Here is a 27,317-nt window from a genome sequence, read left to right on the forward strand (position 1 = left end):
CAGTATTTTATGAAGATTTTGGGTGATCCTTTACATCGTCCCAGAGTCTGTATCTAGCTTCATATATGTGAATATTTAGAAGCAGAATACCTCTAATTCATTTCTGTAATTATAACATCAGCAAGGGAGGCTTGCCACTGTTGTTGTTCTGGTACTAAATATTCCCTTGTGTTTTCCCAGGGTTAGAGCTTGACTTTTTTTTTTTCTCTAAAGAAGAAACTAATCTAATTACTCTAAGACAAAGATGGAACTAACGAATTTCATTGCTCTGGCTGAGCTGAGATTGTAAGTGAAAGACCGTGATCACAAGCAGTCACTAAGTATTTCTTAGTGGCTTTTCAGGTGGAGGTGAAGCTTGATGTCATGACCACTGCTAGCATGGTACCATTCTTGATTTCAGGGGAAAAGAAAGCCACCTTCAATTTTTCCCTGTGATGCTGCCCAAGCCTCAGTGTAGTCTGTGGGGTTTATATCAGCAGGCAAGCCTGGGGCTTGAGAGGCACATCAGATGTTGCGTGGGCCCTCTCATCTGCATTGTAAAGCGCTCCAAGTCTGTACAAACTTGTAAGATGCTTTGGGGTGTGTTTGAATGGTTAAAACATATTTGTGATAGGTGTCTGTTCTTGAGTGCAAAAGGTAAGCAGAGTAGTGTCAGTTGGTTTTTATAAATGCTTCTGATTTTTTAACAGGATAAGTACATATTGTCAGTAACATAGGCTGAAGGTTTTCTAACTGTAGAATGAAATGTTGTTGCCGCTGGTCTTCACTTCTGCTAACTTCAGTAGACTCAGAATTTCATCCTTGTTTACTTGGTTTTAAATATGTCCCTGATTAATCCCTTCCTGCTGAAAGTGCAGTCGTGTATCTGGTAGTACTGTTCCAAGCAATACTTGTGTCTTTGTCTGTAACACTGGGTTCCACCTAATTTGTTTGTTATGTTCCCACAAGTACTGTCACATTGTGTCCCATCTTGTGTATACGTCTCTCAATTGTAATGTTAGGTGTAAAATCCAAGATCTGGTTGACGAATATTTTGAACCAAAAAGAGGTGTGCAGTACCTTGTTGACTTGATTCCTTGCTGGAGCCTGTGGAGAGACATTGGGATTGGGGTGTAGCTATAAAAAGCCTTATTAAGAGTTTACTTAGTGGGAAGGTGTTCCCAGAGAGGTTTGAAGCTATCTCCAGAGTGAGATGAAAGGCAGAGCTCTGTGCCCTGTAAGATGCCTTGGGAGGCTTTTGAACCCAGGGGAGAGAGGGTTAAGGGCCCTGTATGTGCCTCCATGTGCTGTCTCAGCTTGTGACCACTATTTCTAAAGTTAGAGATCTCCAAGGATTAAAATCAAGAAAGACCGAAGCTCTGCAACATGCCTTATTTGTGGGCTTTGCCTCTTGCTGAGCTTTATTCTTTACTCTCCTTTTGCAAGTTAGAGACGTATTTGCTGTCTGCCAAGCATTTACTGCCTAATGAGTGTTTGACTTCTTACCTGTATTGTTCCCCATCATCTAAACTTTACATGTATTCATTTCAGAACCACAGTGCCGAGTTCAGACGAAGAAAGCCTATTTTCTTTTGGTATTAGGATGAAGATATTTAAGACTTCCTTTTTGGAATCTGGCTATAATCCAGAAAGCTCAGGAAAGAATCAGTGCCAGATCTAATTCTGCCCAGTAGTTTGGGTACACCCATGTCCAGTTTGCTGAGAATATCAAGATAAAACAATTTCTCTTAACCCGTGAGCACATCCTTCACTGATAGTATTTGTTGGGTCAGGGACACACAAGCAGCTCTCAACACTTCTCTCCCCCAGTTGTCTTTGTCTCTTGTTTGTGTTATTCATCAGTAGACACGTAGCAATCATCCCTAAATAAAGACAGAAGATTTTAGGGGTAGGCCATTTATTTGATTTGGCTTGATTAATTGGGTTGCGTATAATGTGACCTGTCTTGGTTGCACTGTGTAAAGTTACAGGGGTTTTTATATGTTTTTCTTTAAATATTAAAATAATTATAGCAGATGTTGAATTTGGTATCAGGTGTGTTATGTCTTTGGTTCCTCCAAAAGTAAAGGGGGTGTTTAGGAACTCTGTTCCCTAGGTGAAGGAACTCGTGCATTTTCATCAGTTCTTCAGAACTACTCTGATCTTATCTTAGGAGTCTGGTTACTCGCCTCTAGTTGTGCAACTGTGACTTTCCAACAGCAAATAGAGGGAAAAACATCTGTCATTTGGAGATCTGCGTATTCTGATAGTGTGTGAGGAACTCTTAAAAGACTACAGTCAGGACTGGGCTAAAGGACTGTGAAGTGCTGTGGCAGTCATTTTTGTTTAATCACTTTTGTCTAATCTCCATCCACTGCAGAAACCGGAGCCAAACAGTCAGTTCTGAAACCAGCGTGGATGAAAGTGGAGTTTTTGAAAGTCTGAAGGCTGAAGCTTCCTCACCACAACAGCTGTTCTCAGGCCTGGCAGGTATCCCGTCGGGCACCATCACAGCCACACCGTTCCAGACAGGTTTGGTTCTGGGCTCTTCAGCAGGAGGTGGGGAAGTATTCATTCAGATGCCAGCCCCAAGAGAGGAAGGGACCAGTCGTACAGAAGGAGCCCCGTTTCACCACCGGCAAGCGTCCCATCATTTCCACCATGGCCACCACCGGGGTGCATCTCTACTGCACATGGCAGGAGGAGACCGCCATGGGCATGCTGAGGAAGGCAGTGACGAACAGGCTGGGACTCCAGCCCCAGCTCTTTCAGAGTTAAAAGCTGTGATTGGTTGGCTGCAGAAGGGACTTCCCTTCATCTTGATCCTCCTGGCTAAAGTTTGTTTCCAGCATAAGCTTGGTAAGCATCTGTCCTTTCAGGATGGTAAGTGTGTTAGAGGATGGTTAGGAAGCTTTATCATGCTGTGGTGTCTGATATATTTATCCACGTGACAGTGTCTAGAGGTAGTCTGCCATGAAGGGGACTTATTTAAATTCGTGGGATAACACACTTGATAAATTCATCCTACTTTCCGTATGAGCTGTTTTCATCTGTGTCAGTCCCATCTGTTTCCTGTCCTGACCTGTGGGAGGTCGGTTGTGTACCTTTTCCTAATCTCTCCTTGACATTCCTGCAGGGGCTGAGGACGTTACCAAGGCTTCTCACTCAGACGTCTCTCCAGGAGGGGTGGGGAGAGCTTGCATTAGTGATTACCAAAGGCTTCTGTGTAGCACAGAAGGGTTCAGGGGGATGAGATGCTTGTATAGCTGGAAGGATGGTGGTTGTGAAATCGAGCCAAACAGCATCAGCAGTTACATCTTACAGTCGAGATCTTCAGAGTTCCCGAAAGAATGTGTCTATGGAGCTTTCTTTAATGGCACCTGAGAATTTCAGCCCCTCAGTGGTCATGTAAAATGTATTCATCTAATCCTTCTCTTGCTATGAAATTGTATGTGTGGCATGTCTGAGGATCCTTACTCATTCTGGGAGCAGTATGCTGAGATTGTTATCCCAGGGAAGCCAATGGTGCTTTATTTTAGTCCACTTACTGCTCTACCAGTATTCCCAAAACCAGGTATTAATTCATGTCAGCAACATCTTGCTCTTTTGACCTGGTGTCCTAGACAGTTTTGATAGTGTGCCCTGTCCTCCACGAGCTGCTGAACCGCTGTTGTAATACTGTCATCTAGCTAGTTCTGTCTGCACAATGCAGCCGCAACTTGCAGCACTTCTGTTCTCCGTCGGCACAGAACCTGATATTAGGATGGAGTGTCTGCATTGGGCTGGGTGGCAAGTGCTCACTGTTGTAGCTTCATTTTCATTTAGCTTGAATTTGAACTTAACATGAGTCCAGTCTGCCCTGTTTTAGTCACCTATATATTTTAATTCCCAGTGCATCCAGAAAATCGCCCAGTATGTTTTTTGCTAAGCTTGAGATGCTGACATCCAATGGCTTAGGACTGAAGGTCCTCCTGCCCAGCCGTACATACTTTGACAGTGTCTTTCCCTGCAGGGATTGCCGTGTGCATTGGTATGGCCAGCACATTCGCATATGCCAACTCAACACTCCGAGAACAGGTTGCTCTGAAGGTGAGTACAGCATGTTACTCTCTTACGTTCCCAAGCGATGATGCTCTTTAAACAGTGTCTAGGTTGAACCTTCTTTTGCAAAGTAGGGATGAATGCCGTTATATGAATACAGATCTGTCAGAAAAAGAGTACCGTCCCATAATCCTCAGCTCCTCTTCCTACCTCTCCCCATGATGCTCTCCCACTGTTTCTTTCCATCCTGCTCTTCTGTAGAAGTGTGGCTTAGTAAAATGAAGACAGGAAAAGTCAGGGAGATTGTCGTCTGCTTCTGGCTCTGCCACTGACTGGCAGTGCGTCTTCAAGCACCTTTCTGCGTCTTGGTTTCTCAGTATGTACAGCAGAGGTGCTGAAACCTAGTTCACTAGTTAATGATAACATTTAATTTGTTAGCATTTAGATAATGTTTTGAGATGTTCAGCTGAAGGATTTTGTAGATGTATTGCTTGTTAGTATCTTTAAATGCTCTGTTGATAATATGCTTAGAATATAAGAAACCAGCAGATCTTTTGAGGTCTTATGATCTTCAGTGTCAGCAGAATACTTCCACAGCACTAAAAGCACAAGCCTAGAATAGCTTTTTTGTGGAAATGAGATGGGTGGCACAAGTGTGTTCCAGCAGCTGTGGAATAAATGTGACACAATGCAGAATGAACCGATAAATTGCACCATCGTGTAATAGATTGCTGTTGCCTTGCACTTTGCACCTCTGTCTTTCCAGCAGTGTGCCCCTTAATCTGCCTGCTTTAGATCTCAACCTAACGTCCCTGGCTGTTGACGAGCAATTTTCTTAATAAATCAGCTCACAAGAAAAATGCTGGGGTTTTTTTCCTCCTAGGAGTAAAATTTACTCTCTAAAATTACGCTGGGCCAAGACTCAGGACAAAGTTTTCTGCCATCCAGCTTCTGTCTGTAATGTTCCTCGTCTTTTGAAATGCAAAATTTGTGCTTCTTTTGACTTTTAATTATTCCTTCAATCAAAAATGTGTGTTCTAGAACCTCCATGCATTCAGATAACATTCATATCTGCTGCATGTAGTGGTGGGTTATGTTATATTTGATTTAACTAAGCCTTCTTGTAAGCGGCTTTGTATCTATTTGCAAAACACCTCTTTCATGAAGCATCATTTCAGACAGGTGGCAGCTCAGAATTATAGTACAATATGTGGAACTGACTTTTTTTAAATCTGCTTGTCAAACTGCATGTTAAATATCAGGAGAATTTAGATGTCCCAGGAAAGATCCCAACTTCGAAAACTGTGTTCTGCAAGTAAGAGTGTCATTTTCACCCATGTATTTCAATTAATTTCTCTGAAGTTACATTCTTTGCAAAGGTTAGGTGAGTGAGAGCCACCTCTGCTTGTGTTTATGTATGTCTTTACCTAGCAGCCTGAGTCTTAGTCCAATGTAAATAGACTAATTACTGAACACTTAGTTGCATGTGCGTCTCCTGGGTTGGTCTTGCATTTTTTCAGTAGTTGAAGGCTCAGTGCAACCCTGGAGACTTTGAATTTATTTCTTTTTCTTGCTCAGGAGAAGAGGTCAGTGTTGGTTGTCTTCTGGATCCTGGCCTTTCTCACCGGAAACACGCTGTACTTGCTGTACACATTCAGCTCTCAGCAGCTGTACAACAGGTGGGCAAAATTTACATTGTACCTGAGGGAAGCAGGTGATAATTGCCAGGGAGGAAAGGAGGCAAGCCTGCTTTTCCCCACACTTTGAGAGGAAGTGTGCATACTCAAGGTCTTTCAACAGCAGAAAAGAATGTGTACGTCGCTTCTACCAGTGGACTATGCTCCTAGCAATAAATGACATAGCCAGCGTCTGAATGGGCCGGGGTGTGATGGTATACCACAGTGCTGCTGTTTGAAACATGGACACTTGCAATTTTCTTATGTATCGAAGCAGGGAGGATACTTCAAATTTTATAGTGGGACTTCTGAATTGCCATTTTGACCGCTGTGACTGAACATGAGGAGCAGGTGATGGAAGCAGATCAGAAATCGACCCACTGATTTTCCTCTTTCTGTAATATTTTATTTTCTCTTCAGTCTATCAAGCCTTGAGTCTATTACAGGAGATATACTGGAGATGAAATAGTAGTGTTTTACTCCAGTGTCCTCAGGGCTTGGAGGCATTTGGTTCTTAGGTAATTAAATAGCCTCCACTTTCAAATTCTGACTGAAGTGGTTCTCAAATACAGACAGAAAAGTTAGTACCCATGGATTTGGTTAAATACTATGCCTGCTTGTTATAAAGCAGGGATTAAATGACAGATAGGAAGCAAAGATACAGAAGTTAAGCAGGGGGTTGTTAGTAAACAGGAAGAAATGGCAAGCGTAGTTACTTGAAAAAGTAGTGTGATGTTACTAGCTAAAACCATATGAGTTGTCTTCCTAAAGAAATTTTTATTTGTCCCACTGAAGAGGACTTAGAACTTCAGACTGAAAATACAATGTGTATAATGTGCATCATCAACATCAGTTGAGTAGTGGCTAGATGCCTCTTGGGTATGTTTGTTCTGTGGTTTATTTCATTGCTTCCCTGCTTCTTCCTACCACTACTGACTATGCAGTGGAAGAGACAAGGTCTGCCCACAACCCTGCTATCCTTTGGAATTGCCCCTAATGTATTTGGGTTTGATCATTGGAAAGCTGTGTATGTAAATGCTGCTAGAAGGGGGAAGAGATGAGAAGGCTTGTATGTGTGGGTCCAGATGAGAGATGGCAAGCCATGCGATACCCTGTGTAGGGCTTGTGGGAGGGAATGGAAGAGAAGAAACAGGTATGGCAAAAAGGTGAGAATGCAGTAAGAAGAAATTTGTTTGCACCACAGGGAAACAGTGTATCTCTAAGAAGAAGGTTTGAGGTTAAAAGCATGAATGGGACTAGTTTAAAATATAGGATAGATCACTTGAAATAAAAGGGTTTCAGCAAACTGGGGCCATCCAACACACTGTTGAGGGCATGATTTATTGACAGTGAACAGAATAGGCAACGGCTTCGCTGGAAAGCCCTGTTCCTGCAAGTGGTGTGGTGGTGCCTGCTGTGTCATGCTTGGGCTACTGGATCTACTGCTTGCTGCGTGGGAATCTGTGACTATTCACGAGGCAGACCTGTAAAATTAGAAATAGCTGCTTTGATTTTGTTTCTTTCTGACTTATTTTTCATTTCCTGATTTATTTACTTTTTGCTTGTTTCTAGTGCATGAATAGTAGTAAAGTCTCTGATTCTGTTTCTGTTTTTAGGGTGTAATTTTACCTGTTGTGCTGTGCCAGTGTTGTGAGTATTTTAAATTCATGTTCAGGTTTTTCATTCTGGGTTGGTTATTTTACTTTTGTGGTCTGATTTTTTTTTTTTGCTTAAGTTTTTGCTTTCTACAGTGAGGTGTTTGTAGGTAAATATCCTGAAGAGCAGTCCTGTTTTTTCAGTCTGAGTAGGGTCGAATCCTTATTGCTGCTTAGGTCAGTAGCTCCTGTCCATTGCTACCTGGAGTTCTGCTGTCCTGCACTTGCCTTCTTTAAAGGCCAAATGTTCATCCCAGTCAATAACATTATGTAAGGTGTACTACCTTTCTGGATCTTTGGTTCAGGTAAGAGTTGCTAATTAACACAGCCCAGCTCTTTGTCTGCTTCAGAGAGCGGCAAGCCACTGTCGGAGCATGACACATCTGAAGTTCTGACCTTCTGCCATGTCTAATACAGTGCTTCCTTTGTCACCAGTTTGCTTCACATGCAAGTAGCTTTAGAGACTGCTGGCCCTGCAGAAGATCTACCTGTGGCAAGCCAGCCTCAGAGGAGCAAGACACAGTGGTCTTGCCTCAGCCATGGCTTCCCCAAGGAATCGTGACTACTGATGACTTCAAAGGATATGCTTTTACAATCAGATCTGATAGAGCAAGCCTGTAGGCCAAAGGCACTGGCATTAGACCAGAGGCTCTTTTACAGCGTGGATTGCAGGTTATGGAGATTGCAGTCTTCTGAAACAGATTTTGTAGATGTTTGGGTCCTGTTTTGTGATAGTGTGCAAACCTGCTGACCTCAGTAAAAATGGGCAAGAACAGTCAAAGTCAAGAGGCCCAGAGGAACCATGGGACTAATATGCATGTCTTGTTCCTGTTGCCCTTGAGAACTTCACTGAAGTTCAGTGCAGTTTCTAGGCTTTCTCTGCCCAGCAGCGGATACAGCTGGTATCAAGCAACTTAAGTGAGGTTCTCCTTATTGGTATTTGAGCCTTGTTGTCATGCCTTTCAGCCTCATATTTCTGAAACCCAACCTTGAGAAGCTGGACTTCTTCGACCTGATGTGGATTGTGGGGATTGCAGACTTTGTGCTGAAGTACCTCACCATCGCGTTGAAATGCCTAATTGTTGCCCTGCCCAAGATCATCCTAGCTGTCAAGTCAAAGGTAAGAGCCTCTTTTCTTCTTCATATACAGATGTTTGATAATCTGATACCTTTACAACATGTTTGCAGCATGAAATATGGGTGGAAGAATAAAAATAATAAAATCTCTGATAAAACTTTGACAGAAAGTCACCTGGGTAGTGAGTTTTGGGTTTTGAGCCACTGCAGACGTGAGCGAGGTTTTGGTAACACCAGCAGGTAAAGTCCAGAGAGAGAGAGGTAAGCATTGCTGGAGAAGGAATAGGTACTTGCAGCGAGATAACGGCTTTTCTGGTTGACTTTGTTCCAAGTCTTGTTTTCTGAGTCACCTCTGTAAATAGATATTTCTGAAGCACAAATCTCTTCATTTAATGGAAAGCAGTTACAAGTTCTTGTCTCTTCGGCTTTCCACTTGCATCAAAGAAGTAACAGTACTAAATTGAAGCTACTGATGCCACAGAAGACAGCACCAGTTCTAACCATGGGTGAAGAAATATTTTAACTAAATGGTTAACGTACTTAAACGTTTATAAAATCATACATAGACGAGGCTGACTTTTGAAGCTTTCTCACTACATTCACTCTCTTAAAATACCTTTTTGTGTTTTTTTACTCTTACAGATCTGTCATGCTGCCCCTTCCTCCACTTTGTAGTGTCTACATTTCAGTGGCAAATGTAGCAATGTGTATTATTTATATTTGATAAAGAAACTTTCTGGCAGCTGTTGGGATAAAAGGCACTATATAGATGCAAGATATTATCATTAATTGCAGAAAGTCTCGGGCAGGGCACTTAGTAGGATATCTAAACTGGGAATAGTTTTGCTTACAAATGACATGGGTGGCAGGGGAGTTGAGCAGTTTGTTCCTGCACAGCAGGGCTATTTGAGATGGTTATTAATTTATTTCTGGCAATTGTCCAGCTCTTTTTTTTCATCCTTTCTTCCTCTATTATTATTATTTTATTTTGGGAGATTAATGTGCTAGGTCAGAGCATAATCCAGCCTGGGGAAGGAGGGAAAAGCAATGTAAATAGTCTTCCCAAGATAAATTGCAGTGTTGGAAAAGGTTCACAGCCTTTGCTTGCTTGTCTGAGAGCTATCCCAAGTACTCATTAATCCTTGTCGGGAGAGAAGAAAGAGAAGGGGGTCTTTATTTGCAGCTACAGTGGGAGACTGGTAAGATCACATCTGTCAAGGGCCTATAATGACTCAGAGCACAGATGCTTCATTTTTAATACCTTTTTCTGGATAGCAATATTTCTCACTTTTTCCAAGTCTCTTTTTGTCTTAGGATGTTGTTGATGGTCTCACTGTCCCTTGACATCTGAGACTGCTGTTACCTACCACTATGGATCTGGCTTTATTTTTATCCCCCTCTCTACACTGCAACTATTAAGCCAACCAGGGATGAGATCTGCTGTAACAAATTAAGCAAGATCAAACTGGGATGGGAGAGCTCCAAGAGAACCCTAGGATGCCATAGAAATTGTAATTGGTAACCACATAGCTGAGCTCTTTCCCTGAGCCTGATGACCCAGCTTACTTCTACAGGCCAGCACAATGCTACTCACTTATTTTTCAGCTGAGTTTCTTTTAAATGTAAACTTTTTCTGAGTTAGAACAGTTCTATTGCACTTTAGGCACATTAACTTTCACCACATTCTTATCAAGTTATTTGCTATCTGTTATTGTAATACTTGCCAGATACAAAGTTATTGTCTTCCTCCCCATGTGCTTCTAGTAGTGTATCTGCTTGAAGACTAGCTCCTAGTTTATGAACTTCTGGATGGCTGTCACTTGATGGTAGCAGGAAGCAAGCTGCTGGAGAAATACGAATTAAACTCACGGAGTAGAGCTAGAAGATTTTTTCAAGATGTATATACTGAGAACTCTTCTGCCAATATAACTAGTCAGAACAACAGCCTCTAGCTCCCCATAATACAGGGCCTGAAGTGGAGATTGCTGCACTGTCAGGGATAGAGTTTAGCACAGCTGTGAATGGGATAGAGGTATTTAATGTTGAGCTTCCTTGTAGGACCTTCTTGCTGGTGGTCAGTAATAGACGATAAAACTTGCCCGTGGATGGGATATCAGGGACTTTGATTGTTCTGTTTTCAAACTCTAAGCAGGCTCTTCAGATGCTCCTCATCTTGGAAGTTCAAAGGCACTTCCAAAGTTAGTCTGGCTTTCCATGCCACTCCTTGCGATTCTAGTCTTCTTTGAATACTGTGTGGTTTTCACTGATGCTTGCATAGCCTCTCTAGTATGAGGCATCTCCTCCAAATGTCCTCCTTCTAAGTGTCTTACCTCTCCATATCCATTGTGATTAGAACAAGATCAGATTCTTTTCTTTTTTCTTTTACACATCAAAGTCTTCGTATCTCTCCCAGTCTTCTCTGTAGACTGAGTAACACCGATTTTTGGAGTCTCTTCTCAGAGATCATTCATTCCAGATCTTATTGTCTGCTGGATGGTCTTCATTCCCCCCTGTTTTCTGGACCATTTCTCCAGTCTGTCAAGATGAGTTTGGATTATAATTCTTTCCAGTGCGTTTACAGCCTTTCCCAGTTTAGTGTCAACTGCACATTTGATAAGCCTACTCTGTTCCATCAAGATCGTTAGTGAAAACAGGGAGTAGTACTAAACTCTGCTTACCTCAGTCAGATGCATCTTTTCATTTTGGCAGTGAATAGATTTAAAAATTTGAGCTAGAGAACTCAGTTCTCCCAATCTAAAGTACCTGGGTCACATATTCCTAGTATGGCCCTGTCCTAGTTTCAGCAGGCCCCATCACAGGAAGGGCAACATTTGGTTTAAGATAACATCGAGAACCATCTTGAATTTATAGCATCAGTTTATGCTGTTACTGAGAAAAAGCAAACTAAAATTAAAAGGGAAAAAAAGAGGTTTGTCTTTGCAATCAGAGTACAGAGAGCAGTAAAGACAGTGATGAGTGCTTGAAGTGTGAAGCATGAAGACTGATATATTATCAGGATACAACTAGCCAGAGTTCCTCAAGCATGAATTACTCGAAGTGGAATATCTCTGCAAGCAACCGCTCCAAAGAATGAGGGAAGATTGAAAATTTGATAAAATAATCCAAGACTTTCCCAGGTTCCAAACCAGCCCGGAAAACAGAGGTGCCGAGAAAGGCTGTGAGACTACAGTCATGCTGGAATGCAGGGAGAAAAGAGCTTGCGAATAGGGGAGAAAAGCAGAAAGAGGAAGGTAACCCCAACATCTGACTGCAGTCTTACACCCCTGCCATCAGCAGGAGGTTGTGGGAGAAGGAGCTAAAGATGTCCCTTCCTCCCCCCCGAGCTGCGATGGACACGTCAAGCTGAGTACAAGTTTTAATAGCAGCTGGGCTCATCATTTCTTTGGAAGGGGGGCTTGGCTCCCGCCCTGCATGCTGAAGGCTCTCCATTAAAAGAGGCAAATAAGATCATTTGGTTCAATATAAAATGAATTAAAGTAAATTAAACTGCAGGAGCCATGTGGCCTGTAGAGGCCTCCATTGTTGTACACTCATAAATGGCAGCTTTTCATTTTCACTGCTAAGGAATGACAGCTTGAAGGGGGTGGAATTAAAAATAGGGAAATAAATAATAAAAAGACACAGTTGCCAAAGATTTCGTTTACGAAATCCCAGGTGCCTGCAAGTCTCCCATCCCCTCCTCATGCTACTGTCAGCAATCTAAGCTGATATCCTGGACAATAAGCAGGGGGGGGAGCGAGGTGAAACAAAACGAAACCAAAAGAACTCTAAGAAACTGGTATCCCAGATTCCTTTTTATATGTATACCCCTATCTCTACAGAGGATAAAGATACCAAGGACACACTTCGTTCCAACAGTCTTAATGCCTGGCATATAAGAAAGACCCTGTGTAAGAATTTTCTTTGCATGCTTGATACAGATGTGCAGCCAAGTTACAAGGAGTTGCATTTCCAGAAGATTAAAAATTTGAAAGGAAAACACTAACATTTGTTTGTTGAAAATATGGTATGAAATTACTATTGATTAAGTACTTGTCAGTTCTGTCTGAAAGCTGGATCTAGACATTGCAAATGAGTTTTTTGTGGCAGGACTGCCATTACTCATGTGAAGTTTGTCTTTCTGCTACTCAAATGGTGTCAGGGGCGGGTATACAAATACTAATCCACATTAGCACTGCAGACTCCTCACTGCGTCTTTGAAAATATTTGCTTCGGCTCTGTTTTTGGTGGGTTGGTTGGATTTTTTGGTGCCTTTTTTTTTTTGAAGTACCATTTCATCCAATGTGGTTGGAGAAAACTCTGCCTGTATGTGGCAGCCATTCTTTACATGGTTTTGCACTTGGACTTTTGACCAGATATGTTTCTCAGGTGCATACCATGTTTCCTAGCGTGGATGGTTACAGCTCTACCATGTAAACTGGCACGCTAAGCTTTCCGTGTTCCTCCTGAAGCTGCACCTTGGACATGAAAGAAATATCAGAATGCCTTTTGCATGTAGTAGGATTTGGATCATTCAGCTGAAGAAAACTGTCTTAAGGCAATGTATTACAGTATCAGCTGACATGTGGTAACTGTCTTCTGTAAGTCTGAAGCTAGTAGGACTTGATTTTGAGTAGCCCCAGTGATCTTCCATGTTCTAATGGAGCACAAGCAAGTCCACAGTTACTTTGGTTATCTTTTCACCACCTGTTTCTGTCTCTGTGCACAGCCATGTACAACTGAACAGTTATGTAGGAAAATGAGCACTTTACCTTATAACAATTGGAATTGTTCTGCAGCCTGCCTGCATCTTGTGCCAGAGCTCAGCTCCATGGGATACCATGGTCCAAAATCCTGGTGCCCAGCCTTTGTCACCGGGCAGACTGACCCTTCCTCCACCACATGACTGGTTGCACAAATGACTTGCATGCACAGAAGTTTTATGCTCCTTTATGCCAACAAGCTTTTCTCACACTGGGCACTCTTGTAGAACAACCCATGACATAGAACAACGTCCCTGCTTCTTCATCAGGGGAAAGAGGGCAAGCTGGAGCAGTCTGCTGCTTCCAAAGCACTTTCTCTAGGCCACAGGCTCTTCCAGAAGGCTCACATTAGGAGAGAAGGTGCCAGAGAGAAGTTGTGTTAATTGTGATGGTGGTGGCAGCAGGCCTAATGTCCCTGCAGCCTCTTTCATCATGGGACCAGATATTTATCAGTCTTTTAACATGGAGGTTGTGTACATTTTTTCATCCTGAGAAAACAGGGTCTCAGAGCGTTTAAGTCTTCTAGATGCTGATCAAAAAATACAGAAGCATTAAAAGAAGCACTGGGAGTGAGCACAAGATGTATTATAAGAGATCTTCCTGTTCCTTGTCTGTGCTCTCTTGCACTGTGCGATGTACAAGTTAATCCTAGTTCCTAGTCTTCTCTAATAGTGTGGCTAAAGCGGTGTTTTGAGATAGGTGATAGCCTGTCCTCTCATTACCTTCTCCTTGACGACGCTGGATGCTATTTGGGGGAGCTCACTCAGAAATAGATTCACTCTTCTTGGACAACAGTCTGAGCTTTGATCCTCTAGAGCCACAGGAGCTACATGACAGTCCTGCAGAGACTTTTCCCTATTGCAAACTGGGATAAATGTATTGTCCCAGCACCATAAGTGTGAGATTATTAATTAGGAAAGAAAAATACTAAGTAAAGCATAAGACTAAGTACTGAGGAACTGGGACTCTTTTCTGTCCTCTCCTTAACACACTTTGAAAGTCACTGCTACCAAACTTTTTAAAGGAATCATTGCTCTTAGGTGCCTTCTCAGTTTACGATGTCCAAGGTGTGACTTTCAGAAGTGCTCTGCACTAGCTAAACATCTCATTTTTCCCTCTAGCCTCACCTTGGAATTACTCCTCATTAGTCTTGCATGGATTTTCACCAGCATCCTCTGTGCCATAATCCTGTTTACTGCTTCTGCCCAACACTTTCTTATATTGGCAATATGACCTGAAATCTCAGCAGAGCCTGTTCTCCTCTGATCCAAATTGCCAGCAGGTCTCAGTTTTTTTCTAGCATTTTCCTGTTTTAGAATATGTCCTAACGCTGCTGGCAAGAGAAGAAGTGAGACTTGGAACTTCCCTTGAGTGCTAATCACAACTTACAGTTGCCTCATTGCAACTTCTCTCACTTCTCTTACATCCTATTTTAATTCCGCTGTGTAAAACCTTAGCATACCTTTCTTTTTCCTTCTGTGGAGGCACACATGCACACTTATGCAAAGCCTTATGTCAAAAGAGACTACAGAGTCAATGCTTGGTTAGGCTGTGTGGGAATTAGCATCACTTCTGCAGCTGTAATTTGCCCCCTTTGGTGTGTATATATTGTGAATCAATTTTTAATTACGTGATTCCATGTTATTTTTCTGTAAGACTTCTTCTGTCCATCACCAGTGTATACTGTGCCCCACAGATGAAGTAAGGTGAGGTACTGAAAGGAGCGGTTGGAGAAACTGGAAAGTGCATAGAGAACAAAGAGACCATTAGAAAAAGAAGAATGTTCTATAAGTTAAAGTTGAATGCTACACTGGAGAATCTAATTCCATCCTTTTCTTTGCCAAATAATTCCTATGTGATTCTAGAAAAGCCATGTACAGCTGCAAACTGAAGTCAGTGGTTTAGCTTTTAATGGTAATGCAATCTATAAAATTAAGTGCTTTATAAAAAGTCTAATCCCAGACATCTCAGCTTGGACACCAAAACCACCTTACCTTAAGCTTAGTCTTTGTGTTTCCAGTTTTAATATAGAAAATGCAGAGAGAATAGCTGTCCCTTATGTCAGCCAGCAAAGTGAAAATAAATTGGGGGTTATTTTAAGTCTTTTACTGTAGTGGTGATGTCATAAAAAGACTGAATAAATTTTAGTAGTTTTCTACTCTGAGCAGAGCTCAAATAGCAGGAAGTGATAGGATGCAAATCTGCCATCAAGTAATGAGGGCATAACAAAATACTAAAGGCACATGCTTAATGAGTACCACTCACCCTCTGTCAAAGAACAGCATGCGTTCACATCGTTACAGACAGTGTAATACTGCATGTACAGAAGGAAAATTGCAATTGTATGAAAATCCTGAATTCTGCTCTTCCAAAATAAATGCTTGATTTAAAGTATAAAAATGGTCTTTCTATGTGGCGAAGGAGGTAGAGGACAAGAGGATTATACTTGAGTCATTGACTTAATTTTTGACAAAACATTCGAAAAAAGGAATCAAAATTTCACCTTGTGGTATTCTCAAGGTTCATCAGTATAGTTGCTATAATTAGATCCACAGCACAGTCCTCTGCTGTTTGTGCTAATGAAGCGTTTGATAACAGGAGTAGACTGTCAGCTTTTACAGTAACTGACCCCACGGAGGAAGCAGGGTGAGCATTGTACTTACATTTTAGTTCAGCTTAACTCCAACCTCTTGCAAGGGCTTGATGAGAGCAGAGACTTTCCTAGTATCTGACTCTACCCTAACCAGGAGCAGTAACTTTGGGTAATATCCTACTTAATCTCTGCAGACCAGCAAGGTGATATGCTTGCTCCCACACAGTCCAGTCATGCACTGGGGCTGGCTCACAGGCTCACCAAAAACAGCTTTCGCTGATCAATCTCTATAGAGAGTGTATTCAAGAGAAGATTCCCCAATTTATTTACATGGGTTTTTATGAAATAGGAAAAGTCACCTGACAGAGGCAGGCCTTGCCTCATTTCAAGCTGTTGTTCCAAGTCAGCTGCACAGGAGAAATAATTGTATTTGTGCTTAATATAACACACAGTTCTTCCTAATATTGAGGAGAAATACTTTAGCTGAAGTTTTCAGACGAAATACAGCTTGAGACAAAGATTTGGCTTTGGAAACTTCAACCTAGATGGCCAAGATATAACAAAGCTGAAAAGCAGAAGACAGAAAAGTATATTGAGTGTGCTTACAAGTGATGGGTGCCGCCTGCAATAAGTTATTGCTATCAGAAGGCTAAGTTTTGCTGCTGAAATTGTAGGGAACAACCCTTGTTTTCTAAGCTGCTGGCTCAGAAGACCCCACTTCTGCTGCAGCCCTTTGTAGAATTACTTTTTATTCTCTAGACACTTTTCCTAGTTTAAAGAAGGACTGGTGTGTTGCCCTGAGGACCGAGATGCTTGACAAGCCTTACATTTCTGTAAGCATTTACTGTAGCACTAGTTCTCTACTAATGATGCTCAGCTATCCTGGTATTGCTTCCCTCCTCCTAGCTCTAAGCACTCTGAGCTTATCAACAGGCCTCCCTTAAATGGTCAAGTGGTGGAGAGATGCACCAATTAAAAACTTAACTGCACTCTTGTGAGGGTGTTAACAAGCATCTAGCTGCTAAGATACCCCGATACTCTGCACTTACCATTGAAGATCTGCATTAGATAAAGGCATTATGAAAGCTTAGAAAACTGAAGTTTGTCACTTGCTGCATGTTCATTTTAGAGCCATGATCTGCCACTTCCAATTCCATGGCCTCTCTGGACTTCTAGGGCTGCCTGTGACCCCTCTTTCCTTGCATCTTGCTGTGGGCTCTGGTGTTTCTAGTGCCTCAAAAATTTCAGATGTAAATAATTTCAGCTTTGATGCCCCGAACACTGAATCCCGAAGTTCTGTCTGATGCAATGACAAAGCAAGCGGTGACCTGTCCCAGCCCAGCCTGCTAGGGAAGGAAGGCTAAATGAAAGAAGATGAGCAGGAGCCTGGTTGGAGGAACAAGTCAGAGAAAGCAGTTTGCTGCCTTTAGCTTGCTGATAGCTTTCATCTGAGCTGGCTAGAGAGGGGGAGGCAGAGAACTGTCTGTGTGAAGGGAAGGAAGTGACAGCATAGTCATTAGCAGACTGCGACCCTCTGTCACAGGGGCTCCCGAAATAAACGATGATTGCATTGAAGCATGAGGCTGGATAGAGACCTCTGTGCTAATTTAATAAATTGCTTGCATTTAGAACCCCAGATTGTTGCTGTTACATTTTTGCTATGTGATGCCACCTGGGATTAACAAGGAGGAGGGGATGGGGGGAGAGGAAGAAAGCAGCCCAGGTCCGTTAGCAACTGCTGGTGTGACCTCACTCCTTGTCCCAGGGGGGAAATGAGATCATGAGAATGCCAGAGCTCTCTGAAGGATTCGATTTGTTCCGTACAGCAGGATGGCCTGCCGAGTGATCTCATCTCTGAGACCCTAGGGAAGGGTGCTAGCTGCTGCTAGCCTCATGGACTGCGGAGGACTTAATCCCCACTCCAAATCTCACCGATTAACAATTGACCTGTGATGACATCACTGATGACAGAGCTAACTGGGACAACACAGCAAAATTCCAGGGGAATATCCCCTTCTCTGTGATCTTATCAAACAAAAGAATTTTGACATGTCAAAAGCAAAACTTTCAGCCCAGATAATGTCACTGCAGATTAAGCATAGTTCTGGGCTCACAGCTTGCCCTGACCTAGTGCCCTGTCACCAGTTCTTCCTTTTAAACTGTGTGGGACAGAACATAAACAGATCCTCATTAAGACTGGGGAGCCCTAAATTAGATAGCCTTATTTAGCCAGCTTCTCAGCCCTAGTCTTAGGTGCTTTAAAAATAGAAATTGTCTGGTAAGAAAAATCCATTTCAGTTGTTGCCCCTCATGGTTGTAGTAAGCCAGAAGAGAGTTTATGTTGCCTTGCCAGTGTCCTTCAAGGAAAGAAAGCTTTCTAACTGGAGTAAACACCAGAGTGGCAAGGAAGGTTTACAAAGGACATTGCCCACTCTGAGTCTCTTTTGAGAGAGATGTGTTTCAACCAGCATGCTTCCTCCCTTCCCACCTTTTCTTCCTTAAGGTCCTCAGGAAGGTTTGGTATCTCTGAGTTTAAAATGCCTTGAAGGTTTTGTCAGAGCCAGTCTTTTTATCTGTGTACTGTACAAGATCCAACACACCGGAGTAGAACAGGAAGGATGCTGGCAAATAGGTAGTTAGCTTGATTCTTTGGGATGATTAGAGTCAGGAAGACCAGTGTCACATGTAAATCTTTGTCCCTTCAGAAGGGGGTATAGAATCAAAGACACCCTTCATTCCTTTTCTCATTAGTGGTATCTACAATTTACATTGTGTTCGTCCCTGTAAGCCTTAACCTCTGCTGCTCATGTTCTGTAGCATTGCACAGATATGCAATAAGGTGTTTATGCATAACCTGTTCTAGAAGTTTAAGATTCAAAAGTGTAAAATAGCTGGATAAATGACAGAGCAAGAGGAACTCTAAGAAACAGCAAAGTGATAGTTATGCTTTCTAGGCACCAAGTTAAATGGCTGCAAAGCAAGCTGCATCTCCGGAATACTGGTCTTTGCACCATTTCAGAGAGTTCGTAGGTGGACAGTGAACACAAGTCCTATAAGCTTCAAGTCCTGTACCTGCTAAGTGCTCTTCTTTTGGCTTCCTGATACTAATCATGCATCACTTCTTTGTTTTCCAGGGAAAGTTTTATCTGGTTATTGAGGAGCTGAGCCAGCTGTTCCGCTCCCTTGTCCCCATCCAGTTATGGTATAAATACATCATGGGAGATGATCCATCCAGCAGCTACTTCCTAGGTGGGATCCTGATCATCCTGTATAGCCTCTGCAAGGCAAGTACCACCTTAATAACCTCTGTGGGAGCTGTAGCAAGAGCAGAGAAAGCAGCCCAGCTGAGGGGAACAAATTCACCTTTTGCTTGTTGCTATCACTGCCCAAGAAGGGAAGTTTCAGCAGCTGGGGACACCATGTGCTTTAGTTGCCAAAAGCATTTTGCTTCACCAGTATGTGAGAATTGATGAGCTAAAGGAAGATCTGTGACTGCTCATGTAGTGTTGCATCAGGCTGATGAAGTCATTGCTGTTTTCTAATACCTTTCTATAAAGACTAGAGGAGAATGGGAGTGCAGTCTTGGGGAACCAGTGCTGGAAGAGAGGTTAGCTGTCTCCAGACTGCTAGATGCAACACCGAGAATAAGGTTGCAGACAGTTAAATGTTTCTCTCTAAGCCTTCCTCTGTCTTGCTAGCCAGGGTAGGTACTCTGTCACTCACAGTGCTGAATGCAGCAGGGAGAGAGGGTCATCCAAATCCTGCCTAGATAACACAGGTAGTTCTGGGCCCGTTCTAGATCCTGGTCTGGCTGATACAAGTCCAGGATCTTAGTGATGGGCGAGAGTAATTAATGTTTCCTCCAGAATAAGAATGTTAAGAGCACAAAGTCTGCCTGTGCACTCGTAAATGAATAGGTGTGACTTAGAGTCTCAAGTCAGAGGTCTAGAAATAGCTCTATTTCTAGTTGCATGTATTGAACCCTGCCTAGGGGCAGAGCAGTAGCTGGAGAAAACAGTGATACACCTCTGTTATCCATCCCTCTGAGAACAGCCAAGTGAGTCAGGCTTGCTGCAGCCCTGGTGCTTGTCTCTGCCTAGGAGAAAGGGGCTATGGCTTTGCAGCAGCAGATGGAAGAACAGAGAAGAGAGAATCTATCTGAGCTGAAAACATCTCAAAGGGGCTAGTGGATTGCTGAGCAATACAGAATCGTACTACAGCTCTTACATGAGATTTGGCTGCAGCTCTATGTTGTATAGGAGTGGGGCAATGCACCCCCTGTTGTCAAGGTCTTTACAGTTTGTGCAGGCAAGATAGGCAGAGGTCAGGGGAAGTGAAGTGACTTGGTCACAGCAGCGCCAGAACAGAAGGCATATGAGACAAATGTAGTTCACTGCACACCATCCATTCTCTCAGCTGTATGTTTCCTGCTGTTTACTCTGGGCTGTGGAAGAGGATTGTTGCCCTTTTCAAAGATACCATTGTCTGGATCCCCTCTAGACAACAGTATCCAACTCCTCCATGGCCTTCTGGCTTGTGAGGTCAGGTATACAGATCACAGTTACAAGGACAGATTTCAAGTGATCTTTCTGGTGTCCCATCTTCCAAAAGTTACTCAGCGCCTGGAGGAGGGATGCTTACCTGCAGTTCTACATGCCATTTCTTACATCTGGAGAAGTCATCACAGTGTGAAGAAACAGTGGGGGGCCATCTGCTCCTTGGAGAAAGGGGAGCCAAGCACAGCAACACAGTTGGCATGGCAAGGGCCTCACCAGCCAGGGCCCAGGCCCACAGCACCCAGACAAGGCAAGCAGGGCAGGCCTGGAGGTGATAGCCAGGTTCAAAGGGTCAGGATCTTCAGGTGGCAAGACAGGTCCAAGATAAAGCCAGAACATCAGTCCAGAGGTCAGGATCAGGTCTAGTGGAGGCAGCCAGAATCAGACACAGTCCAACAATTGCAAGGCACAGCCATAGTGACGAGGCCAGATCAAGGTCAGGGTGGGCAGTTACTCCCCATGCTGGAGTGTCCACATCAGTGGGATCTATGGCTAGGCACAGGCATGGCTGAGCTAGAAATCAGCACCTGCACAGCTCAGATATGACCTGAGGCCTCCAGGGCTGAGCTTAAATAGAGCTCCTGGCCCCATGGGCAGGGACGGGGGGGGGGGGGGGGGGGGGGGGGGCAGGGACGGGGGGGGGTGGAGACCCCAGGTGAGGCCAGTCAGGGCCATGAAGGCCTATTAATGCACTCAGGGCCCTGACACATAGGTGCAAGCAGTTCTGTATGGGCTAGCTATGTTTTTCCACTGGGAAGCCTTTACAGGTGGTGGTGTGATACTCTAGATAGGAAAAGCATTTTGAAAAGTTCTGCTGATCTGTTATTTAGAAGCTCCATGAGGAGACAAGGACAGCTATTTACTGGCCTTGACTAGAACGTAGGACCAAGACAGTGGGGCACACTTGTGCGAAAGTGCCTTGGCAACAGCCTATGCCTGTAACATGGATGTTTCTTCCTTTAATTTGTCTAGTTTGTCAGAGGTGTAAATGGATGGATAGTCCAGCTGAAGGGTGATAGGTCCAGGAACATGTCCCAGGTCATTGTGTGGCAACTACTTAGTACCACAGATGTGTCCAGGTTAGGATTAGACCTCTGCACGCTAAAGACCTTGCTTGGAAGTGGAAGAAAAGTGGGAGCACACTCTTCCAATGCAGATCATGAAATCCTAGGTGCGTGCATCCCGTTTACAAGAGTTGCAGGTCTAATTCCTTGCCTGAGACACTGAAAATATACCCAAAGGAGTCCACATTATCGAAGCCACAAACCACATTAGAAAAACTGCAGAAGCCAATTTGGCACTCAGACCTTCTGTGCTCCTGGCAGAAGTCCAGGGCTCAGCTAGGGCTGCGTCCCCTTTCCCTACACAAAAGGCAGGCTCGACTTTCAGACGGTTGTGTGTAGTGCAGCTGATGGGAGCTGTCTTGGTGTCTCCGTTTGGACTGTGTAAACGTGAATCTCTGATTTTGGCAAGGAAATCCCAGATGTTCATTAGTTAGGGCATCCAGGTCTCATTTTTTTACTATCCTGAACAGAAGCGCTCACTGGCTGTGAACCCAATTATTGCAATCCTATTGCTAGAAAGATGGCTGATGCAACACAGACTTCAGTGCATGGGCTGTTAAGTGGATGTTAAAGACACTACTGAAACATGCATCTTTTGGGGGTACAGGAAAGTCCAGAGGAAAAAAAACTGAAGGGGGGAAATGAACTGGGAGAAGAGGAGATGTCAGAGCCAGAGCAAGGGCATTAGAAGTCAGGCCCTAAGCAAAGCACACAGAAAAAGCTGTGAATTGGACTGTGGGAAAGAGCTGATCCCTATCCTTGTCAGAAGATAAAAAGTCTGTAGCAGTCGGCAGCCTCAAGTGCTCGTTACTGACTGGAAGCATTACTGGAAGGACCCTGGGAGCCTCTTTACGTGCTGACTGGAAGCATTATTGGTGCCTTCATTTGATTCCATATCTATTGCACGATGATCTCATTGGCATTCCCTGCAGTGAGCCCACTTAATCATGCTAACCAAAAAAAAATAGAAAGCCAACTCCAGGCATTCTGGTGCCTTTGTACTGCTAGTCCACTACAGCTGTGTGTATTCTGCATTGCATCTTCCCCTGCCCTCACTCAGACGGGTTAGAAATGGAAAGGTCCTGTTATGTCATCTGGCCCTTCTCCCGACTAATGCAGGGCTGTTCTTCACACAATCATTTCTTCATGCCCTGTCTAGTTCATAGTCTCTTTTTCCCTGTGTTCTGCCAGCAGTTAGGGAACACGAAGCTAGCATGCCGGATTAGATTTTCAATCTGTTTTCCCTTTTATCAGTAGTACCGTGTCTTCACTTTAAGAATGCTGAGTGTTCTCCTGTCTTGCTCAGCCCCTTGATATTTCTAAGCATTTTATCCTTTTTCCCCCCTACTTTTGTACTGCTCAGCCAAGCTGTAAATATTTATGTATTTTAGTCTCTTTACAGAAATCATTTTCTGCAGGCTCATTTTCTGCCCTTCTCTGAACTGCTTTTAGTCTTTAATGAGGAGCCCAGTACGAGCACTGCTCTCCAGATGCAGTTACATCATGTTTGCTGGGCAATGGAGGGGGTAGGGAAGGACCTGGTGTTGCCCCTGCTCTTGGCCATCTTTGGGCATCTGCAAAGTACCAAGGTGCTGGAAACGCACTCCCTTCCTGGGATTTGAAGTTTCTCTCTCTTTAAGTGGATGGGAGCAACTCAGCCTCAGTCCTGCTTCTCGTTCCTCAGGCCGTTCTTCTCTTGGTAGCATTTAATCACTGCGCTGTGCTAAATCACCCTCTGCAGCAGGACAGGCAATTCCACCTCCTTCCTTCATAATCTCACCTGGGCCCTGAAGCATCAAGCTGCATGGCAGAGCCGCACAGCCCTGGAAATCCCCCTTTTGCCCAGAGCCGGAGGAAAGCTGTTTTCTGCCTCTTCCATGTGAAAAGACTGCCCTTCCTTCTTCTCTCTCTCAAGCCGCAGTGTTTTCTAACCTCATTTCTGGGCTTTTCAGGTAGTCAGTTCGCAGAGTGGAAATGGGGCCATTTTAGTCCTTTCCTACTTCGCAGGGCTGGGCAATTTACCCTACCACAACCCCCTGGTGTCTCTTCCTTTTTCTGTCCTGTAAAGTCCCTGATTTGCAGTCCATAGTTACCAGAGCTTTTATGGCTACCCTCCCACACTGTCAGTTCACATTTATTACGTATGTCATGGTCACCATGAAATATTTTTTGGCACTATTGTTGCTTAGGATCTTTGTTCCTTACGAGTATATCTGTTTGGAGACAGTTTCCTGAGTTTCTGGATTGTGCACAGACACACGCACACACATACACTCACACACATTTTGTGAGAAGTGTCTAAAATGGAATGTCTTTATTGCAGTCTTTTGACATCTGTGGTCGTGTGGGAAGTGTCCGGAAGGCACTGAAGGTCCTTTGCACCCCACAGGTAAGTAGTCATACATATTAGAGCAGTTTCATAGGTGGAACCTTGTAACTATTGAATGATGGAGTTGAAAGTTGCTCCGAGTATCAGGATCATAGAATAGAATAATTTGTTGTCCCATGGCTGGATAAGCTGGTATCTCTGGTCAGGGATGTTAGGAACCTTTTCTGGGATCTGCCCTGTCCCAGCTATGGTAAGGGATTGTTGCTAGTCTGGCCTGTTTTGCCTGATTGGAAGCCCTGTGTAACATGGATTAATCCACTGAGGTCAGAACTGCAAGAAGCTTACAAAACTTTGTAGTGCAGAGCGTGAGAAAGACTTCAAATGGAAGTACGCAGTGCCTGATGTGCAGTGACATAAAGGAGATCCTACAGTGGACAGAAATTATCCTGGGCATCGCATTAGACAGTACTGATACTTCAATCTGTTGCCGTGAAATACTGTGACTTATATTTTAAAATGGTAAAATGAAAGACTGTAGAGGAAAGGAACATCACATCACAGAAGTTTGTTAGAGCTTGCCTTGCTTATTCTGTGGGCTTGGGCCGGTCATTTTTCCTCAGCATGTTTCCATTTCCCCTATTACTGTTACAATAGAAGCAACATTTACCTTTCACATATTTAAAAAGAAAAGTGTGAAGCCTGTGGGTGCTGCTGCTGTTATTCTTTCTTCTATTGTCTAACTTGCTAATAATAATACCTCCCACTATCTAAACACCTCTGCAAATGATGCTGAATTAATCCTTTCAGCTCCCTGTTGAGCTCATTAAATTTCATTATCATTGCTCCATAAGTGGAGGCACTAAAAGATGGAGCCAGCTCGAGGGGAAAACAAAACAGAGAACACAGAGCTTCAGACTCCCTGTGTTCTGTGCGCTGGTGCCCAAGTCTCCCTTCCCCATACACAGTGACATAACACTGGTGTCCTTCCCAGGTCATGCGGGGAATCTGAGTGTGAGAAACAGTGTCTGATGGATATGCTTAGCCACAAACCAGGTCATCTTCAAACCCTTTGACGCTGGGGTTTTTCTCCATCTCTCCCTAACAGACCTACGGAGTTCGTGCTACCAGCCAGCAGTGCAGCGAGGCAGGTGATATCTGTGCCATCTGCCAAGCAGAGTTCAGGGAACCTTTGATCCTTATGTGCCAGGTAAGACCCCACGCTTCCCACGTCAGGCTCCCCGCTGGCATTCATTTAGCTGCCTCCTGCAGCTGGGGAGGAGCACAGTCAGCCTGAGTACCGCTAAAACCATTTGCTGGGTCTTCATCTAGATCCTGGTGGATGTTTATTGCCCTCTTCCAGGTAGCCAGTGATTGGTGATAGCTGAGCCACGTTTTAGGGGCTGATCACTGAGATGGAAAAGACCAGTCTTGTAGTCCAGCGACTGCCAGTTGGCAGTCCAGACCTTGGATCTAGAATTTCATCTGACCCTTGGGGAGACTGGCTAGTCAACCGGCTGACCGAACTACAAGCAAGTGCTATGAGAGGGGCATAGATCCAGAACAAGCCTGGCAGGACACACGAAGGCTGGTGCAGCACCATGTCATTGTGGTCTGGCCTCTGAACACCTGGCTGGGAATAAAAGTAGTTCTGCATATAGAAGTTGGTCACTGTTGCCAGCACCTGGGAATTGTTTTGTTTCTCATTTGGTAAACACTGGCAAAAGCTAGAGCTTAAGAATGGCATGCTCGGAGTAATGCGGGAGTCCTGATCTGGTGCTGGCAAAACCCTTCCAACACACCGTATTGCCATGGGTTCTGTTAATGTATCAGAGGCCAGCTGAAGGCACTGCCTCGTGGCAAGACCAGTGATGCTTCCCTGAGATTTTCTCTTCAGTTGCCTACAACTTGGTCAAGCTTTGGCTGTTGGAGTTGAAATTCTGCATCCCGGAGGCTGTCTCTGGCTGATGTGTGGGTTCATGCAGGAAAGCTTTTGGCAGAATGACTGAGCCGTTTCTGGGAATGGAATTGGTGGGATATATGCTCTCTTGTGATCTCTAAATAAAGCTCGAGAGCTTTTTTCTGAAGAGCTGTAGCATTCCCATGCTTTGTAACAGGGTTATCAAATTCAAGTAAGTAGGTCACCTGTGCATGAGAAGTGTCTCTCGCTATTCCTGTGAACATCTGTGCAGATGTTATCATGCTGTAAGCTGCAGAGAGGCTATCTTTGTATGTGCTTATCAGCACTAAGATTTTGATGAGTAACATTTCTGCTGACTCCACATGTGTTGAGGTCTCGGCTTCTTACAGCTTCTAATGCTCCCTTCTTGCCCTCCTGCTCTTCCAGCATGGGATTGATGGGGCGGTGTGCTGGGCCGCCGTCCCTCCTGACCTCTGTTAGTACCCAAGCCAGTCTGGAGGGAGAATCTGATTGTGGCTCGTTGTAGGAATGCAAGGAGAAGATAAGGGGTGAAAACTGATAGTTACAGAGAAGGGGGAACACGGACTGCGAAGCTGCTGACTAGGGCTGGGCGGTGTGAGCAGAAAAAAACAAATACAGTAAGGAATAGGGGGAAGAAAAGGGGTTGTTTGAGCTAAGTAAAGACTTGTAAAATAACCCAGGGAATCAAGGGTGGAAACAGGGTAGAGAAAACCTCTTTTTAATGTTTCTTTCTATTGCTATATTAAGAAACAGAGTCATGTATCATTAGCTTTGGCAAACTGAGGTACTAGTAATGCTGGGATTTATTTTTCGTGTCATGGAGTACTGCTACTCAGCTGCACTGTCCACCTGAGCTTGAATCCTGCCTTGCTCCCGTCGCTCTCCTACTGAGTGTGCATGAGTCCACACAAGGCTGGACCTCCTGCCCCTGTGTTGACAATGCCCTTTTGTCTCCACAGCACGTGTTTTGTGAAGAATGCCTCTGCCTCTGGTTTGACAGGGAGAAAACCTGTCCTCTTTGTCGTTCTGTCACAGTAGAAACCCTGCGTTGCTGGAAAGACGGCACCACCTCTGCTCACTTCCAGGTGTATTAAAAGCAACAGATACCGACAAACGGAATAACATGTGCGGAAAGAAACAGCAGCTGGAAAATCTGGTGGTCCCATGCCCCTCTTCAGTTGCCTGTGAATTTGTTGTCTTCGTCTTTCTTCCAGCTCTGTTCCTCCAGGAGCCGACAGAACAGCAATTGTTACTAGGCAGAAACTTTATCCTCAAAGGCAAGAAAGATGTGTTTTATGTTACGGCAAACTCCATGGCTAAGCTACAGCCAAGATATTTTCTTGGCTATAAACTGCCTGGGATGTTTCCTTTTGTCCTGTCCTTTTAGTATAGATAAATACTGTGTGTATAAGGAAAGGGTACTGTCAATTGCATGTGTATAACCTGGTATATGGGAAAAACGCTGTCCTGTCTGGCTCAGACTGCTGGTGAGATTTTTCACAGTAAACGCCCTAGCTTCCCTGAATCTGTAACTTCAGAGTATTACACTGTTGCTGTTATACTACCTTTGAGAAGTCTTCCAAAACACTGCTTCAGACCCACGCGCCCAATGTTTGTTTGGGGTTGGAGAAACGCCATTCCCCAG

General features: G+C 44.0%; 1 protein-coding gene across 2 annotated transcripts in view; it reads left to right on the forward strand.

The window, feature by feature from the left end:
- RNFT2 (ring finger protein, transmembrane 2) overlaps positions 1–26,868 on the forward strand; it is a 31,106-nt gene extending 4,238 nt beyond the window's left edge. For both annotated transcript variants that reach the window (XM_075434278.1, XM_075434277.1), the window contains exons 4-11: positions 2,360–2,838; positions 3,992–4,068; positions 5,599–5,699; positions 8,318–8,471; positions 18,919–19,068; positions 23,728–23,793; positions 24,839–24,940; positions 26,632–26,868. In XM_075434278.1, the coding sequence (XP_075290393.1) occupies positions 2,360–2,838; positions 3,992–4,068; positions 5,599–5,699; positions 8,318–8,471; positions 18,919–19,068; positions 23,728–23,793; positions 24,839–24,940; positions 26,632–26,766 (1,264 nt within the window). In that variant the 3' untranslated portion in view covers positions 26,767–26,868. The remainder of the gene's footprint in view (positions 1–2,359; positions 2,839–3,991; positions 4,069–5,598; positions 5,700–8,317; positions 8,472–18,918; positions 19,069–23,727; positions 23,794–24,838; positions 24,941–26,631) is intronic.
- Positions 26,869–27,317: the final 449 nt, after the last annotated feature.

The sequence above is a fragment of the Opisthocomus hoazin genome, chromosome 13 (genome assembly GCF_030867145.1).
Source record: "Opisthocomus hoazin isolate bOpiHoa1 chromosome 13, bOpiHoa1.hap1, whole genome shotgun sequence".
Lineage (NCBI taxonomy): Eukaryota > Metazoa > Chordata > Aves > Opisthocomiformes > Opisthocomidae > Opisthocomus > Opisthocomus hoazin.